At 68.7% G+C, this 15,441-nt stretch overlaps 3 protein-coding genes across 3 annotated transcripts; 2 read left to right on the top strand and 1 right to left on the bottom strand.

Annotated features, from left to right (window-relative positions):
• Nucleotides 1-2,238: 2,238 nt before the first annotated feature.
• EMIHUDRAFT_315886 (hypothetical protein) lies at nt 2,239-3,060 on the top strand (the record flags this gene model as incomplete). Its single annotated transcript, XM_005773650.1, has 1 exon — nt 2,239-3,060. One exon carries the CDS (start codon nt 2,239-2,241, stop codon nt 3,058-3,060), a length of 822 nt encoding a protein of 273 aa, XP_005773707.1.
• Nucleotides 3,061-6,777: 3,717 nt separating this feature from the next.
• EMIHUDRAFT_117272 (hypothetical protein) lies at nt 6,778-7,780 on the top strand (the record flags this gene model as incomplete). The annotated part of the gene is made up of 2 exons (XM_005773649.1): nt 6,778-7,020; nt 7,175-7,780. 2 exons carry the CDS (start codon nt 6,778-6,780, stop codon nt 7,778-7,780), a joined length of 849 nt encoding a protein of 282 aa, XP_005773706.1.
• Nucleotides 7,781-8,692: 912 nt separating this feature from the next.
• Nucleotides 8,693-13,236, bottom strand: EMIHUDRAFT_469837 (hypothetical protein; the record flags this gene model as incomplete). Its single annotated transcript, XM_005773648.1, has 8 exons — nt 8,693-9,784; nt 9,843-10,728; nt 10,816-10,931; nt 11,179-11,378; nt 12,225-12,279; nt 12,360-12,577; nt 12,650-12,901; nt 13,086-13,236. 8 exons carry the CDS (start codon nt 13,234-13,236, stop codon nt 8,750-8,752), a joined length of 2,913 nt encoding a protein of 970 aa, XP_005773705.1. The 3' UTR covers nt 8,693-8,749.
• Nucleotides 13,237-15,441: the final 2,205 nt, after the last annotated feature.

The raw sequence follows: 15,441 nt of genomic DNA, 5'->3' as shown, positions 1-15,441 counted from the left end.
CCAGTCGACTCGCATCGGTTGCCTCCATGAACGGCGGAGCTATTCTCGCGCCCACACCACACCTGGCTCCAACGTGGACACGCCCATAGCTGGGGACACTACTAGGTCACGCATGGCATCACAGAAGTTTTATCTCTGGGCCCCGAAAGGCATCTCTAGCAGTGTCGTTACACATGCCCCCTCCCCTCCTGGGCGCATGCGCCTCACGTCTCGCCAGAGCATAAGCCCTTGGCGTGTGGCGAGACGAGTTTTTCGCCATCGCAGCGAGCAGCAAGCCGCCCGCCGCAAACAGCCGGAGGCATCGCCACGGCACTGGCTGCGCCGCGGTCCCGCACCCGTCGACGCAGCTCCCCCCGCGGAAGACCGCGCGTAGCAACGTCTTGACGATCGAGATGAGCGTGCCTGAAGCTCGCCCACCTACTGCCCCTGAGAGTTGGTTATTGAGTGGGATCAGCTCCCCCCCTTGGGATCGAAGCCGCCACAACCTCACACCCAACATCCCAGGCGGGATCAGAAGGGGACTCCACACCGGACACCGCCCGGGCACAGCCCCCCTACCCGTCGGATCGCACAGAGGGCCCCCTCGGAGCAGCCCACACACAATCACGCATCGGCAGATTGAGTGCCTGAGTCAGGCAGACAGCACAGACAAGAGGAGAGAGAGGAGAGAGAGAGAGAGAGAGGAGAGAGGAGAGGGTGAGGGTGTGAACACACGTGAGGAGTGGGGGAGGGTGTCTGTGGTGGGTTGTAGTCATACTACGTGGTTACAACCACGCGCCCCTCAGGAGCTTAAGGTAGAGCTGAGCGTCCAAGACGCCTCGGTGCCACCCACCGGCGTGAAGACCATCCGGATCTATCTGCCGCGTCCTCCGTACGCAGCAGTCCCCGCGATGGCCCACGGTCCTCCGTCGCCTGGTTGAACCCCCTGCCTCCCGGTTGACCCCCCGGTCCCCGTACACGACCATGAAATAAACTCAAAGTCCACCACAGCCACCAGCCTCCACCTCCACCCGCGAGCCGCCACCGCTGCCGCCCGCGACGCCGCCCGCCGCGTCAGATAGCCGCGACGCGCGCATCGAGTCGCGTCGGAGAGCCGCGCCGCACCAGCAGCAGCATCTGCACCACCAGCAGCAGCAGCACCACCACCACCACCACCCGAGAGAGAAGCGCACCTGCCCGACGCCGCCCGCCGCGTCAGACGCTCGCGACGCGCGCGTCGAGCCCAGTCGCACAGCCGCGCCGCGCCAGCAGCAGCATCGGCACCAGCAGCAGCAGCACCACCACCACCAACAGCAACAGAGACAGGCAGTGCAGGCGCAGAGGCGCTCGCAGAGCGGCGCTCAGCGCCGCGCACGCCACGCTGCGGACCGTCGGACGAGCGCACCGTACGTCGGCGGCGAGCCGCGTCGCCAGCCGTCTCGCGAGAGAGCGGCGCCGCCGCTTGCGCGCAGCAGCCGCCGCGGCAGAGGCGAGCCGCGGCGACGTCCGCACTAACGGATAACGGCCATTGGCGGTTTTCTCTCTCTACCTGTGTCGAACCTGTGTGTGCTGTAAGGGCCCCTCGTACTTGGAGCACTTGGAGTGCAGTTATCAACCTCACATCCAGGGCCGGGGTATGTATGTATGTAGGAAGGTGAAGAACAGTCAGGCTCGGACTGGACACCAACGCGGTATGGGTGGACGCAAGACAGACGTGATGACGACACGCACGAGCGACACACAGACACAAACAAGCTCACGAGACACACAGCCAGCGGGCTGCCACACATCCTGAGTGGGCGTACACATCACTCAGGCCACGTCCCCCCTGTCGCCCCCCCCAGCACTCCAAGGTGCCAAGAGACAAACAACAGCACAACAACACAGACAGGCGACAGGGGCGAACGTGTGAGACTAGAGCAGGCTTGCTCCGCCTCTAGCAATCTCGTCGCCGGCCGCAAGGCACGGACGAGACCGTGTGTGGGGTCTTGTGAGGTGTCTATGGACGCCCTCCTCACAGGCTATTGGCCAGCCGCTAGCCCTATCTCGCACTCATGGGTGACGACAGTTCATTGGATGAGTGGTTGCGAGCAGAGGCGCGTGTGCTGAATCTAGATCGCACGCCGTGGCATATGACTTGGGTAGGCGTGCGACCGCAGCGCGCCCGCCGAAGGCTCGACCGGGCCGGGGATCTAAGAAGCGCAGGCGGTGTGAATTCTCGAGAATTGCCGGTTTGCCACTGTGACCAGCACCCATCACATGTCGCGCTCCTTTCGCGCCGCACGCACCGAGGACGACGCCCCGCCCACGGACTGGCTGGCAGAGCTGCCGCACGAGCTGCACCTCCGCATCCTCGAGGGCGTCGACGACTTCTCCGACTGCGCCGCCTTCAGCCTCGCGTCGCCGCGCCTCGGCCTCCTCGCGCTTCGCAGCGGCCTGGCGCGCTTCAATGACCCGCTTTTCGCCGTGGCGATACGGCTGCAGATCGCGCAGCATTGCGTTGGTTCGGTCGGCACAGTGTCGGTGACGCTCAGCGAGGACACCCTTCGCAGATACGCCGCCGACCGCCGTGCCAGCGCCGACCACTTCCTGTGGCTTGCGAGGGTGAGCCCGGCGCTCCGCCTCTCGTCGGAAGTGGAGGGCGCTGGAGAGCGCCCGATCGAGGTCTGGAGGCTGCGGCGCGGTGAGAATGGCGCGAAGCTGCGGGTGCGTCTCTTGCACAGCGGCCTGGTGGAGCACTACGAGGGCGAGAAAGGAGCGGAGCGGAAAGTGCGCGCTGAGCTTGCCAATGGCGTGGTGCAGTACTTCGAGGGCGACAAAGGCGCGGAGCGGAAGGTGCGCGGGCAGTTTGACGGCCAGGTGAAGTACTACGAGGGCGAGCGAGGAGCAGAGCAGAAGGTGCGCCTGGTGTTTCCCAATGGCAACGTGAAGTACTACGAGGGCGAGAAAGGTGCGGAGCGGATGGTACGCGCGGTGTATGCCAGCGGCCGGGCGAAGTACTACGAGGGCGAGCGAGGTGCGGAGCGGCTGGTGCGCACGGTTCGTGCCGACGGCCAGGTGCAGTACTGTGAGGGCCAGTGAGGTGAGGAGCGGAAGGTACGCATTGAGTTTCGGCGCGTACGCTGATGGATGAATGCTGCAAACTTTGAAAGCATGCGGTCTTGGGGCGTCGCGGCGTGGAGCCGGGAGCGGGCGGCGCGTGGCCATGCGTGGTGGCTGGATGGTGCCGGAAACGGTGACGGAAAATAAAAACAGCAAACAGGCATGCACGAACTTTTTCCAGCTCGAGTCGCACGCGTCGTCGCATGGCGAGGACCGTTCCCTCGTTTGTATTCAAATAGTATCATTCCCCCTGTATCTCAAGAAACGCACACAACTTCGAGTGGCTTGTCAACACCCTGCCACCGCAGACGCACAGGCGCCCCTCCTCGAGCCGCTTGCGCTTCCAGTGGCGCCGCCATGCCACCGGCTACCGCCCGACACCATCGCCGCGCCCCCGCGGCTCTGCCGGTGCGCCTCCGCAGTCTGCCGCAGGCGCTCGAGGTAGGTTGGCGGCGAGGAGGCCGGGGCCGGGGCAAAGGTGGCCGACGGCGGGGTAGAGCGCTTCGCCTTGGCGGCGGGCGGGCGGGCGGCCTCAGCGAGCAGCAGCCGCTCGAGGCGCGCGACGGCGCTCGAGGCGCGAGGGCGCGCCCACGCGGGATCATCCGCGGCGGCGGAGCTGGGTGTCGCGGTGCCGCGCTTGGCGGCGAGGGCGGCGGCGGCGTGGGGCGTGGAGAGGGCGGCGGTGGTGGCGAGGGCGAGCGGTGCGGTGGGGGCGGCGACGGTGGCAGCGACGGGGACGGCGGCGAGGACGGCGCAGCCAGGCGCGGGGTGACGCGCCGGCCCCTCCTCGGCCTCTAGCTGGCGGCGGAGGCGGAGGGAGCTGCTCGCGAGGGCGGCGCGCCACTGCTCTGCCACCTCCTGCTCCTCGCTGCCGCGCTCGTGCGCCACCGCCTCGCGGGCAACCCGCACGGCTCGCGCGCCGATGCTCCAGCGGCGCACCGCTTCACGGAGTCGGCGCTCGCGGCCCGTGGCGGCAGCCGCCACGCTCCGAGCGCGCGCCGCCGCGGCCGCGGCGGCGCGCGCAGTCCACCGCGCCAGAGCCCAGCGGGCGAGCTCTCCGGCCCGATGAGGGACGGCCACGGCGAGCAGCAGCACCGCGTAGTAGCGGCCCTGCCACCGCCGCACGGCTGCGAGCGCCCGCCTGCGGTCGCACGCCCAGCGCGTGCTCGCTGCGGCCGCATCGGCGGCCCGCCGCGCCGCCGCGCGCCGCCGCCAGCACGAGCACGCGCGGCGCGCCGCCGCCTCGCGCCGGTGGGTGGCTGCGAGGAGAAGGTTGCGACGACCCGACCCGAGCCGGCGCGCCCTCCCAGCCAGGCAGGCGAACGCCGTGCCGAGCTGCACCCAATCGGCCGCCCCCCGCCGCTCGCACCGGCGGCGACGCGAGTCTGCCGCCGCACGCCACCGCCGCACCGCCGCGCCGAGCGCGACGGCGCGGGCAAGCAGAGACGCGTCCGCATCGGGGGCGGGAGATGTCGCCACGCGGTGGTACCACCGGCGCAATGCCGCTCCGCCGCGCCGCCGCGCCGCCGCCGCCGCCGCCTCCCCCGCGGCGCGCCGCGACGCGGCAGAGGTGGCGAGGCTGGTGAGGCCGCGGCGCAAGCTTCGGAGGCGAAACCAGACGTCGGCCGCCGCTCTCTGCCGCCGCCGCCGCGTGGAATCGGCCGCAGCGACGCGCCATCGCGCGGCGAGCGACTCGAGCGCGTGGCGGCGGTGGAAGCCTCTCGCGCGCTGCGCCGCCGCGGCGAGGCTCTCTCGGCGGATGGCCGCGCGCACCCATCGCTTCCTCGCCACCGCTAGGCGGACGTGGACAGACGGCGGCAGCCTGCGCGGCGGCACCGCGGCGGCGCGCCGCCAGCGGCGGAAGGCGAGAGGGAGCTGGCGCAGGCGGGCGGAGAGAAGGCTGAGCGCGGCCGCCCGCCGCTGCCGGACCCGCTCCCCGGCAGACCGCCTGCGCCAGCGACGCAGCGCCGCGCGCGCCGCCTGCCGCGCTGCCGCGCGCGCCGCGCCGTCCGCTGCGGCGCGCGACACCAGAGCGAGCTTGGCCTCGGTCCGCCAGGCGGCGAAGGCGGCGGCGGCGGCGCGCGAGCGCAAAGTTCTTTCGTGAGACGCGAGGGCCGCCGCCGCGCGCCGGGCGGCGGCGGCCGCCGCCTTCCAGCCGCCAAAGCCGCGAGAGAGCCGGCGCACACTCACGAGACCGAGGCCGCGTGCCGCCGCGCGCTCGCGCCGCTGTTGGTCGGCGCGCCCGTGGCTGCGCCAAGTGGCGAGGCTCGAGGAGAGGCGGCGGCTCCGCAACCGTAGCGCCGCCACCCTGCTCGCTCGCACGAGGGCCTCCTCCCTCGCCACAAAACGGCTGCCGCAAACCGCCGCCGGGGCAGCTGCCGCCGCCGTCGCGCCGCCGCCGCCTCCGTGCCCGCCCTGTGGCGGGGGCGGCGCCCGGGCCGCCGCCCGCACCCACGGCATCCTCGCACCACCCGAGCCTTCCTCTGCTCTGCGGCTGTGCGGTGATCCGTGCCAGCCACCACCCGTCGAGGCAGTGCTCCTCCGCACACTCGCACCACCGCCGCCGGACGCGCGCGAGTCGAGACGGCTCACCGCCTGCCGCAGCTCGCGGCGCGCTGGCACTGTGGCTGCGGCCACTGCCTCCACCAGAGCCGCCGAGCGTGCGCCATCGTCGCTGCTGCCATCTGCAGCACTGCCGCCGCCGCCAATGCCGCCGCCGCCAAAGCCGGCGCCCGCGCCGCCGCCACAGCCGCCGCCGTCGCCGCCGGCGTAGCGGCCGCTGCCGCAGCGCCCCTCGCGCTCTCTGTGCCCGGCACGGCCACCAAGCACTTGAGGCCGCCCGGGATGCCCCGTCTCGGAGGCGCGCTGGGCTGACGGCTCGGCGGCGGTGAAGGCGCGGCTCCCACGCCCCTGCCGCTCGCACTCGGCCGCTATCGCGCACGCTATCGCCGTCACCTGTGCCGCCACAGCGCCGCGCCGCGCCGGAGCATCTTCGGGCGACTCCTCAATGCTCGGCAGAGGCGGTGAGTGGAGCTTCCTCGGTGGCGGCTGTTCCTCGGCCGTCGGTGAGTTGCCGTCCTCAGAGAGCAGGGCTGCAGCCATGGAGCGGCGAGCGGCAGCCATGGACGAGCGTGTGGCCGCCTCACTGCTGGCCGTCCAATGCTCGCTGCAAGAAGCGCAAGAAACGCCGGCTCGCGGCGCACAGGTCGCGGCACGGGCGTCTCGTGCCCGCCGGAGGCTGTCCACGAGCGACTCCAGCTCCGACTCGAGTGTCGCGGGAGGCATTGATCGTGAGCGCCCGTTGAATACCGGTGTGTTCGTCGTCGCGATGTTGCGGCCTTTTGAGGGCTGGCGCTGGAAAAAGAATTAAACAATTTATGTTCGCACGAATCGCGCTTGGCCGCGCAGTTGTGCTCGACGAGACACTTTTACCGCAGGCACTCGAGAACCGCACTCCAATTCCTCCATCCAAGAGCTACGCAGTATACCTGACATCCCCTGAGGTCCTGCCACTAAAGGCGGTGTGGGTTGGGACTCGATCAGTCAGCGCGGGGGCGGCGGGTGTGCGGGATGTGGGCCCGAGAGCGATGCGTCATTCATGTGTGTGTGCCCCTCGCTTCTGTTCATAACGTAAAATTCATACCATCGAAGGCTCACCGGAGAGTGTTTGTAGAGTGCCCACTGAGTTTGCGACAAATGCTCGGAAGCACCTGCCTGCTGCTGCTCCTGCTCACTCGGGACGTCTCATCACGGCACGTCGCCATCGTGACAGGCGGCACGCGCGGTATCGGCCGTGGCATCTCCGAGTCCCTTGCACGTGACGGCTTCGATCTCCTCTGCACGTACAACACAAATGCAGAGGCGGCGGCAGCAGCGGCAGAGGAGCTGCGGACCACCCACGGCGTCCGTGTCGAATGTGTCGGCGGCGACATCGCTCAGGTGGCTACTCGGGACGCCATCTTCGCGAACTTTGATTCCCAGTTCAAGGAATCGGGCCGTTAGTAGTAGCTTCCACCCTCGCACGTCACATCCGTGTTTTCAGGGCTGCAGTTAGTAGCTACCACCCTCGGCGTCACGATTCCCATGGTGTTAGGGCTGCGAGCTCGGCGCGGTGGTCCACAACGCGGGGCAGTACGTCGGCATCACCTCGGACAACGCCGACGGGCTGACGGCGGGCATGCTCGGCTTTGGTGACGGGTCAATGCTGTCTGCCGACGGCGGCTCCACCAACCTCGCGACGATGCGCTACTACCAGAGGCTGTACGGCGATGCGTACATCGACCTGATGGAGCGAGGGCTCAGGCGTATGGGCACCTCGGGTGGGTCCCTGATCGGCATCTCGTCGCCCGGCTGCAGCACGCAGTACAACGCGAACCTCGGCTACGACATGCCCGGTAGCGGAAAGTGCGTCATGGAGTACGCGATGCGGCTGTTTGCCCTCCGATGTGCCGGCCGCTCCGTCAACTGTAACGTCGTCATTCCTGGCGTGACTGTGACCGACGCGTGGGGCAGGCTTGCAGCCACGCGCGGTGCCAGCAAGGACGACCTCATCGAGGGCATCGCGGGGCGACTGTCGCCGATGGGGTCGATGACGCCGCGGCAGCTTGGCGACGCGGTCGCCTTCCTCTGCTCCCCGCGGGGCCGCCTCATCACCGGCGTCTCTCTGCCGGTCGACGGTGGCGTCCACCTCAAGTCGTGAGGAGCAGATCAGATTCAGAAAAGCTCCCCGCGCGGGTCTGTGACATGTGTGAGCGCTCAGGCCTTCGCCTTGACCCGGGCGGAATCCGCGAGGTATACCTGTCCCCTTCCTCGTTGCCTTGCTGATGCTGTCTAGCCTCGTGAATGTGTGTGGTGGGGCTGTGGTCAAACTCAATAATGCTGTTTAACAAACAAAGCAAATCCTTGTCTATTCACCCGCCAGCCAGGGGCGGAGGAGGAGGGATAATGGAGGTAACGTGGGAACAGGCCAACAGCCAGTGGGACGAACGAGGGCCGCGACGGCGGCTCAAGCGGGAGGGAGCGGAGACGGTGGGCAGAGAGCGAAGTGGGTGAGACTGATGATGCTCCTCCGACTTAGGGAGCGGTTCAGATGCTGGGCGGGCTTCAGGCTGGTGCTCACGCGAACAGGAATCGACGCGATGTGCAAAGCATACAAGAAGGGGAGAGGGAAGAGGAGAGACGCCGGTGAGGACGAAGCAGAAACTAGCGCAGACGAGAGCAGGGCAGACCCGGGGACTGGGGAGCCGGAGCAGACGGCATCGGCCGCCGAGGGAACGTTGGGAAGAGGCACGAGGAGGGCGGCGACTTCGACCGACTATGGAGGACCCGTCGCCAGACGACGCAGGGCAGAAGACGGTGAGGCGGAGCAGACGCGCAGGGTGAGACGAGGGAGGGAGCAGGACTTTGCGGAGATCAGCAGGAGGATGTACGAAGAGATTAGGAGCAGCAGGGACCCGAGGGACCATGTGGAAGACGGCTAGTGCTAGTCCCCCATCGGGAGGACGACCCCGGCTAGTCGCCGACCACACCCACAAAGAACCCTGCACAAAGATCGCAAGGGCGGGGGCCTGTTCCTTTTTACCCATCTCACAGTAGAGAGGTGTCCGTTTTTATTTATTTATTTAGCCAGGGGCACGTAACCGCGCCACGCACGGCAACATCTCTAACATCAGCTTCCCAACCGCTTTGTGTCTCGTCCGACGTCCTCGTGCAGTTCGCCCACCTTGCACCCGATGCCCGCGCGCGGCTGCGCGACGCTCATGCCCCCGCGCAGCAGCTCGGCGTCCTCCTTTGCCGCCCACCCAAACCCGCCGCCTGCGCGCAAGGGGAAGTACGGCTGCTGCCCGCACGAGGCGCAGAAAGCGGGTGCCTCGGCGCCCGCAGCCGCCGCCCGCAGCTGCAGCGGCTCCAGCCTGTGCCCGGTGCCCAGAAAGTTCCAGCAGCCCTCGTGCTCGCAAGCGTGGCCTGGCTTAGCTGCGGTCGGCTCGAGAGGAAACTCCGTTCCGCAGTAGGTGCCGAAGCCGCGATCTGCCGCCGCGCCAGCTACGGGTGCGCCTTCGTCGCCGTCGCCACCGCCGCACGGCACGCCGTGGCAGCTCGGCGTAGGGCAGAGCCAGGCCTCGTCGAAAGTGATGCTGGGGTACCCCCTGGCGAGCATCTGCCGGACCAGGTGGGCGAGCCATCGCACAGCGCTCGCCTGCCCCTTGGCGGCGCCCACAAAGTGATAAGCGTCGTTCGGCGCGGCCACGACGATGTCGAGGGTGGCGGCGGCGAGGTCGACGCGCAGCAGCGCGGATGCCGCGCGGAAGCGGACCACCGCCGCGTCGCGCCAGAGCCGCGTGGCGCTCACGCTCCCGGCCGGCAGCCGCGCGAGGCGCGCGACGAGCATCGGGAACACGCCCGGCGGAAGGAAGCGGTCGCGGGCTCGGAAGCGGTGCCCCCGCATGACGAGCGCGGCGAGCGGGGTCGCAGTTGCTTCTGCCGCCGGCCAGTGGCACGCGAGCTCGGGGGCGCTGACGAGGGGCAGCAAGCAGGGGAAGAGGAAGCGGCCGCAGCCCGCCGCGTCCTTCTCGAGCCGAGAGAGCTCGACGCAGAGCTCGAGGCTGCACACGAGGGACATCACGTCTGGTAGCTGCGCCTCTGGAGCGGAGTACCCGTGCTGCAGCGCCGCCACGACGAGCGTCGGCCAGCCGCTCGTAGCTCGCTGGCACCCACCAATCCGACGAGACGGCCTCCGCCGCTTCGCCCAGCCGGCGGCGCACCTCTCGCAGCGTCGCATCGATCGCGGCTGAGCGATAGTCGAGCCGCAAGGCGCCCGCGCCGAGTCCCCCGCCCGCTGCCTCCTTGAGCGCGTCAAACTCGGCCGCCGCCGCCGCCTCCGCCACGGCCAACTCCGTCTCCACGCGGTCCAACTGAGAGGCTGCGAGGATGACGGACGCGGTCCGCCGCTCGCCGAGGGCGCGCAGGAAGCTGAGCCAGTACCGCCAGCTGCCGTGGTGGCGGCTCGACGGCTGCGCAAAGGAGCCGAGCGGCTGGATGACGAGGCATAGCGTGTGCATCGACGCGAGCAGCAGCTGGTGCGTGACCAGGTACTCCATCTGGCCCGCAAAGTCAACGAGCGCACACTCGCGCGCGGCGGCGGTCGCGTCGGCGTCGGCGTCGGCGTCGGCGTCGGCGGTGGCGGCGGCGGCGGCGTCGGCGTCGGCGGTGGCGGCGACGGCGGCGCGGGGCAACGAAATGGCCCCGTCGACCTTGACGGCGCCCACGGTCGAGAAGTAGCCCTTTCGCAGCAGCGAGCCGACTGCGAGGGCGAGCCGGCGCACCTCTCTCTCGCCCAAGCCCGCCGTGCGGCAGAGCTCGCCGAGCCTCGCCGAGGGCAGCACCGCAGCGTGCCCTGCGCCGCCGTCGGCGCCGAGCGCGCCGAGCCCCTCGGCCGCGGGGGCGAGCGCGCCGTCCCGGTCGGCAAGCAGGGAGGGGAGGGCGGCGCCATCCACCGCCGCCGCCGAGAGAGCGGCGGCCGCCTTGCTCGCCCATTCGGTGCCTCGCTGCGCGCCCAAGCCGCGCGCCCACGCCGCCACCGCCGCCGCGTCCCACTGCGAGCAGTGTAGGAGCGAGGCCGCGTAGGTTGGCCGCACCTCGGGCGGGCACCTATCAGGGGAGGGCTGGCCGGTGTGGCCCCGAGAGGAGAGGCCTGAGATTCGCCGAGATGCGCCGAGAAGACTCGGGAGCTCGCACGTGGCGGCGCCGCAAAAGGTTGTCTTCCCGACGCCGCCGAAGCCAACCACCATGAGCCGGATCCGAGAGACCGCCTGCGGCTCGGCCGACAGCATGGCGAGGTAGTCGCCCAACGCCTGGGAGCCTGCGCGGTGCGCGAGCGGCGGCGAGGTGAGCACGTTGCCAGACAGGTCGACAGACAGGTCGAGCCGCGAGCCGCCGCCCTCTACGCTGCCCCGCGCGCCGCCGCCCTCCGCGCTCCCGAGCCGCCGAGCGAGGCGCAGCTATGGAGGGAGAGAACAGCCGAGATACAGCCGAGATACAGCCGAGATGTGGCCGAGATGTGGCCGAGATGTGGCCTCGTGGCGACACACGACATCGCACCTGCGTCTCGATGGGCAGTGCGGTGATGATGTTGGAGGAGAGATCAAGCTCGCGCAGCGCCGGGTGTGCCGCAAACGCCTCGCACAGCGCCACACCGCCGCCGTCGTCGACGTCGTTGCGCGGGAGCTGCAGCCTCCGCAGCGCGCGGCACGAGGGCAGCGCCGCGGCGAGGGCGGGAGCGCTCGCGCCGAGCTCGTTGCCTCCGGGGGGGGGGCGGGGGTTGTTGGAGGGGGGGATCCGGAGCGCGCGGTGCGCGGTGGCAGCGACGGGCAAAGGGTGGGGTGGTGCCCGCGCCGGCCGGCGGGGGCGGCGCATGGTGGGTCGGGAGGGGGGGCAGCGGCAAAGCGGGCTGCCGAGGCGAGGTGGGGAGACAGGCATATAGACTGTAGTCGAGCGCGTCGGAGAGGTGTTTCGACACCGAGTGTTCGTGAGGCGAGCGCGCGCGAGGAAGCGGAACGCGCCTGCCGCGCTGAGAGAGACCAGCGCGCAAGCCTCGTGGCCGAGGAGGGCGGCGGCGAGCGCCGCACCCCCTGCAGCGCCCAGCCCGTTGCGGTCGAGCGTCAGCCTGCGCAGCACGCGCGACCGCCCAACGCCCGCAGCGAGCACCGCGCCACCGACGCCGCCGAGAGCATTCAGCGACACGTCCAGGTCGGCGAGCGAGCCGCTGCCGGCGACGGCGTCGGCGAGCGACGAGACGCCATCGCTCCCGATTGCGTTGTCGCTCAGGTCCAGCCGCGTGAGGCTAGGGACACGTCCAACGGCGTGTCAGGGTCAGGGGCGTGTCATGGGACGCGTGTCAGGGGCGTGTCATGGGACGCGTGTCAGGGACGTGTCATGGGACGCCATGGCTGTGCAGGTGGGTCAGGGATGTGTCATGGTCAGGGACGTGTCCGCCATGGCTATGCAGGTGTGCCGAAGGCGCCTGGCGTTCGCGCCCACCGCCGCCCCGATTGCCGCGCCGCCGTCCGGTCCGAGCTCGTTTCGCCGCAAGTCGAGGGAGGTGAGGCCGGTGTTGCGCCGGAGGGCGGCGGCAAAGGCGGCGCCACCCACGGCGCCGAGCTCGTTTTGCGCCATGTTGAGGGAGGTGAGCGACGAGTTCACCTGTGGACGCGGCACGGACATGTGTGCCAGGCCATGCACATGTCACGGACATGCCGAGGCACGTGAAGCGGCGATTTGACCTCCAGTGCCTTGGCGAACGCCGTCGCACGCTCCAGGCCGTACCCGATGCGGTTGGAGCTCATGCCCAGCGTGGCGAGGGAGGTATTGACAGCGAGCGCCCTGCCAAACGCGACACCGCCCTCGACTCCCAAGTCGTTTTGCTCGACGTCCAGGCTGAGCAAGTGGCGGTTGGTCTCGAGGGCCTCGCCGAGCGCCCTGCCGCCGCCCGGGCCGAGGCCTAGGAGACGGCCAAACCGGCAACCTCACAACACGCGCGGGGCATAGGTGCGCTCCGCGGCGACCGCGCTACCACACCGCACCAGCGTCAGCTGCGTGAGCGAGGTGTTGCTGCGCAGCCCGCGGGCGAGCGAGGCGCCGCCCTCCGGTGCGATGTCGTTCAGGCTCAAATTTAGGCGGGTGAGCGTCTGGTTCCGGCCAATCGCGTCGCCCAATGACATGCCGCCCTGCACGCCGATCCCATTCCTCTCCATCTCGAGCCGCCGCAGTGACGTATTCGACGCAATCGCCGCCGCGAGGTGCTTTGCGCGCTCTGGGCCGATACCTACGTTCGCCGAAGCAAGGTGACTTGCGGCCGAGCGCGGAGATGGTCACGAATGCTAACGAGCCGAGGCGCTGCATGTCGACTGTGGTTGCGCGGCAGTGCGGGGCCGAAAGAGCCTCGATCAATGCGCCAAAGGCGGAGCCCTCCGCGATCTCGCTGGTCAGGTGTACGTGCTCGCGAGCACACACGGCAGCCAGCCTTTCGTGCTGCGCCGGCTCGAAGCCTTCAGTCGCTGCATCGCCGAGCCGCGAGCGCTTGGCTACCTGGTCTCGGAGGTGGTCTCCGGAGCCATGCTTGACAGCGCCAATCGCTCCGTGCTGGTGGTTCTTGACCATCCTCGCCGCAAGCTAACGCCTGTGTCGCTTTGCCCATGCCCTGGGTTCCAACTTTTCCGGGGGTGTGGTCGGGGGCGGGGGGTATGGCAGTCAGTTTGGCTGAGTGTCTTGTCTTGTGGTTCTGTGTGTCGCTCCTGTGTGACCGTCACCGCCCGTCTAGCGTCCACCCATACCGCGTTGGTGTCCCAGTCGTTGGTCGGACTGTGTTTCGCCTTCCCATCAATCAATCAATGGCTGCTGCATCATGACAGCCCAAGGCTAGCCCCGATAGCTTCTCGCCGCCCTTGCTCGCCAGCGCCGGCGATGCCGTGGCGCGCCCGCCGCGCCCACGCGCCCGCGCCTGAAAGGTAGCCCTGCCACGCCCGACGTCCCCCGCGCCCGAAGGATGACCCGCGCCTCCTCCTCCGTCACGGGCGTCTCGCGACCCCCTCGCGCCCGGAGGATAGCCCGGGCCTCCTCGTCCGTCACGGGCATCTGCGTCTTGTGCTGCAGGGCCATCCTCAGCGCCTAACGCGCTTGTCCTCCTCGGCCGTGGCCGCCGCGCTCGCCTCCGCCGCCCCAGAGCCCCCTCCTGCCACCACCTCCTCCGCGTCCGCGCCGCTGTATGTAGAATTCTACGAATACAAGCCCCTCTCACAGCAGACTGGCACGGACTAGCACCACAAAAGGATGTAGAATCCGAAGCACCGGCGGACGCAGCACGTGGCTGCGAACTGAGGGAGGGTGTAGAGGATGTAGAGTGTAGAGCGCTGTAGAGCTGTAGAGATGTAGAGCGCTGTAGAGCTGTAGAGCTCTACATCCGCCGCGGGACGAGGCGCCTCCGTTGTAGAGCGATGTAGAGGCGCTCTACAACGTGAAATCTCTACAACAAACTCTACATCATAAGCGGCGAACGAGGCACGGTCGCAAAAGAGGCTTGTGTGGAGGTCGCCAAATACCGCTTGCACTTTGAAAAAAGAAATATCCGACTTTTGTCGAAGATCCGGAGGTTTATCAGAGCATCGCCCTTTTTGCACATGTCTCGCTTTCGATTCATTTATTCTTTGTGGTGGCTCCCATGGTAAACTCGAGTATACCTGTGCTCCAGTGCGCAAAAAGAAAGAGAACAGGAATTGAACTCAAGGAGGCGCGATGATGGCACGCTGCGAATCGCAACTCGAGACGCTGGACCAAGTCCTGTCTCTGTGAGTCGCCGTTGATGCATCTGCTCACGAACACAGCCCGCCCGCCTCGCGAGAAGGAGCACGCAGAACCCACCATCGCCGAATCCCTCGCGACGGCCGCACCGGTGGTCAGACATGGAGCTCTGGTCGTCCACGAGCGCGGCAGCCGCAAAGGCGAGGCTGTTGCGCCTCCTTCAACAAAGGAGGGCATGCCTCACGCGAGCGGCAACCTATCGAAGGTGTCCTGTCCTTCCGGCTTCACCTGGTTGTTTATGCTTTCGCGACGCAAACATGCGCACGACGCCTCAGCAGTCATCAAGTCAGAACGCGAGAAGAGTCGGGTTCTGAGATGGCTGTGCTTTGCAGCGATGCAGCGCAAGCCCGACGAGCGCAGTCGTGTCTCGAGGCCGAGGACGCCACCACGCTGCAATGCAGCGGGATTGAGAAAGCTGCTGCTCGTCGCGATTCTGCCTGCCTTGTGTGCCGCTTCCGCACCGCCGCCGCCGCCGCTCCCACCCTCGGGTCCACAGATCACCGTTGCCGAAGCCAACCACGCTTGCGCGTTGAGGGCAGATACGCAGCATGCGGAGTGTTGGGGGGACAGTGCTCCCGCCGCGCCCGACGTGGCCTACACGCAGATCTCAGCGGGTCGACTCCACATCTGCGCTCTGAGGGCAGACAACGGGCGCGCCGAGTGCTGGGGTAGCAACAGCGCCGGCCAGAGCACCCCGCCGCACAGTGTGGCCTTCATACAAGTCTCTGCCGGCGGAGATCACGCTTGCGGTATCAGGGAGGACACGCGGCGCGTCGAGTGCTGGGGTGACGACAGCGAGGGCCAGAGTGGCGTCCCCGGGGCTCCATCGCTGCCGCCGCTCCCGCCGTCGCCATCGTCACCGCCCCCGTCACCGCCATCCCCATCGCCACCGCCACCCTCGCCGCCGCCACCAAGCCCGCCACCGCCCTCGCCACCTCCGCTCTCGCCACCTCCGCTCTCGTCATCGCCCTCGCCGCCATCGCCGTCGCCGCCACCGCCGTCGCCGCC

This window comes from Emiliania huxleyi (assembly GCF_000372725.1).
Source record: "Emiliania huxleyi CCMP1516 unplaced genomic scaffold EMIHUscaffold_331, whole genome shotgun sequence".
Classification (NCBI taxonomy): domain Eukaryota; phylum Haptophyta; order Isochrysidales; family Noelaerhabdaceae; genus Emiliania; species Emiliania huxleyi.
The sequence above is the reverse complement of the archived record's forward strand: the minus strand, read 5'-3'. Positions and strand labels throughout refer to the sequence as shown.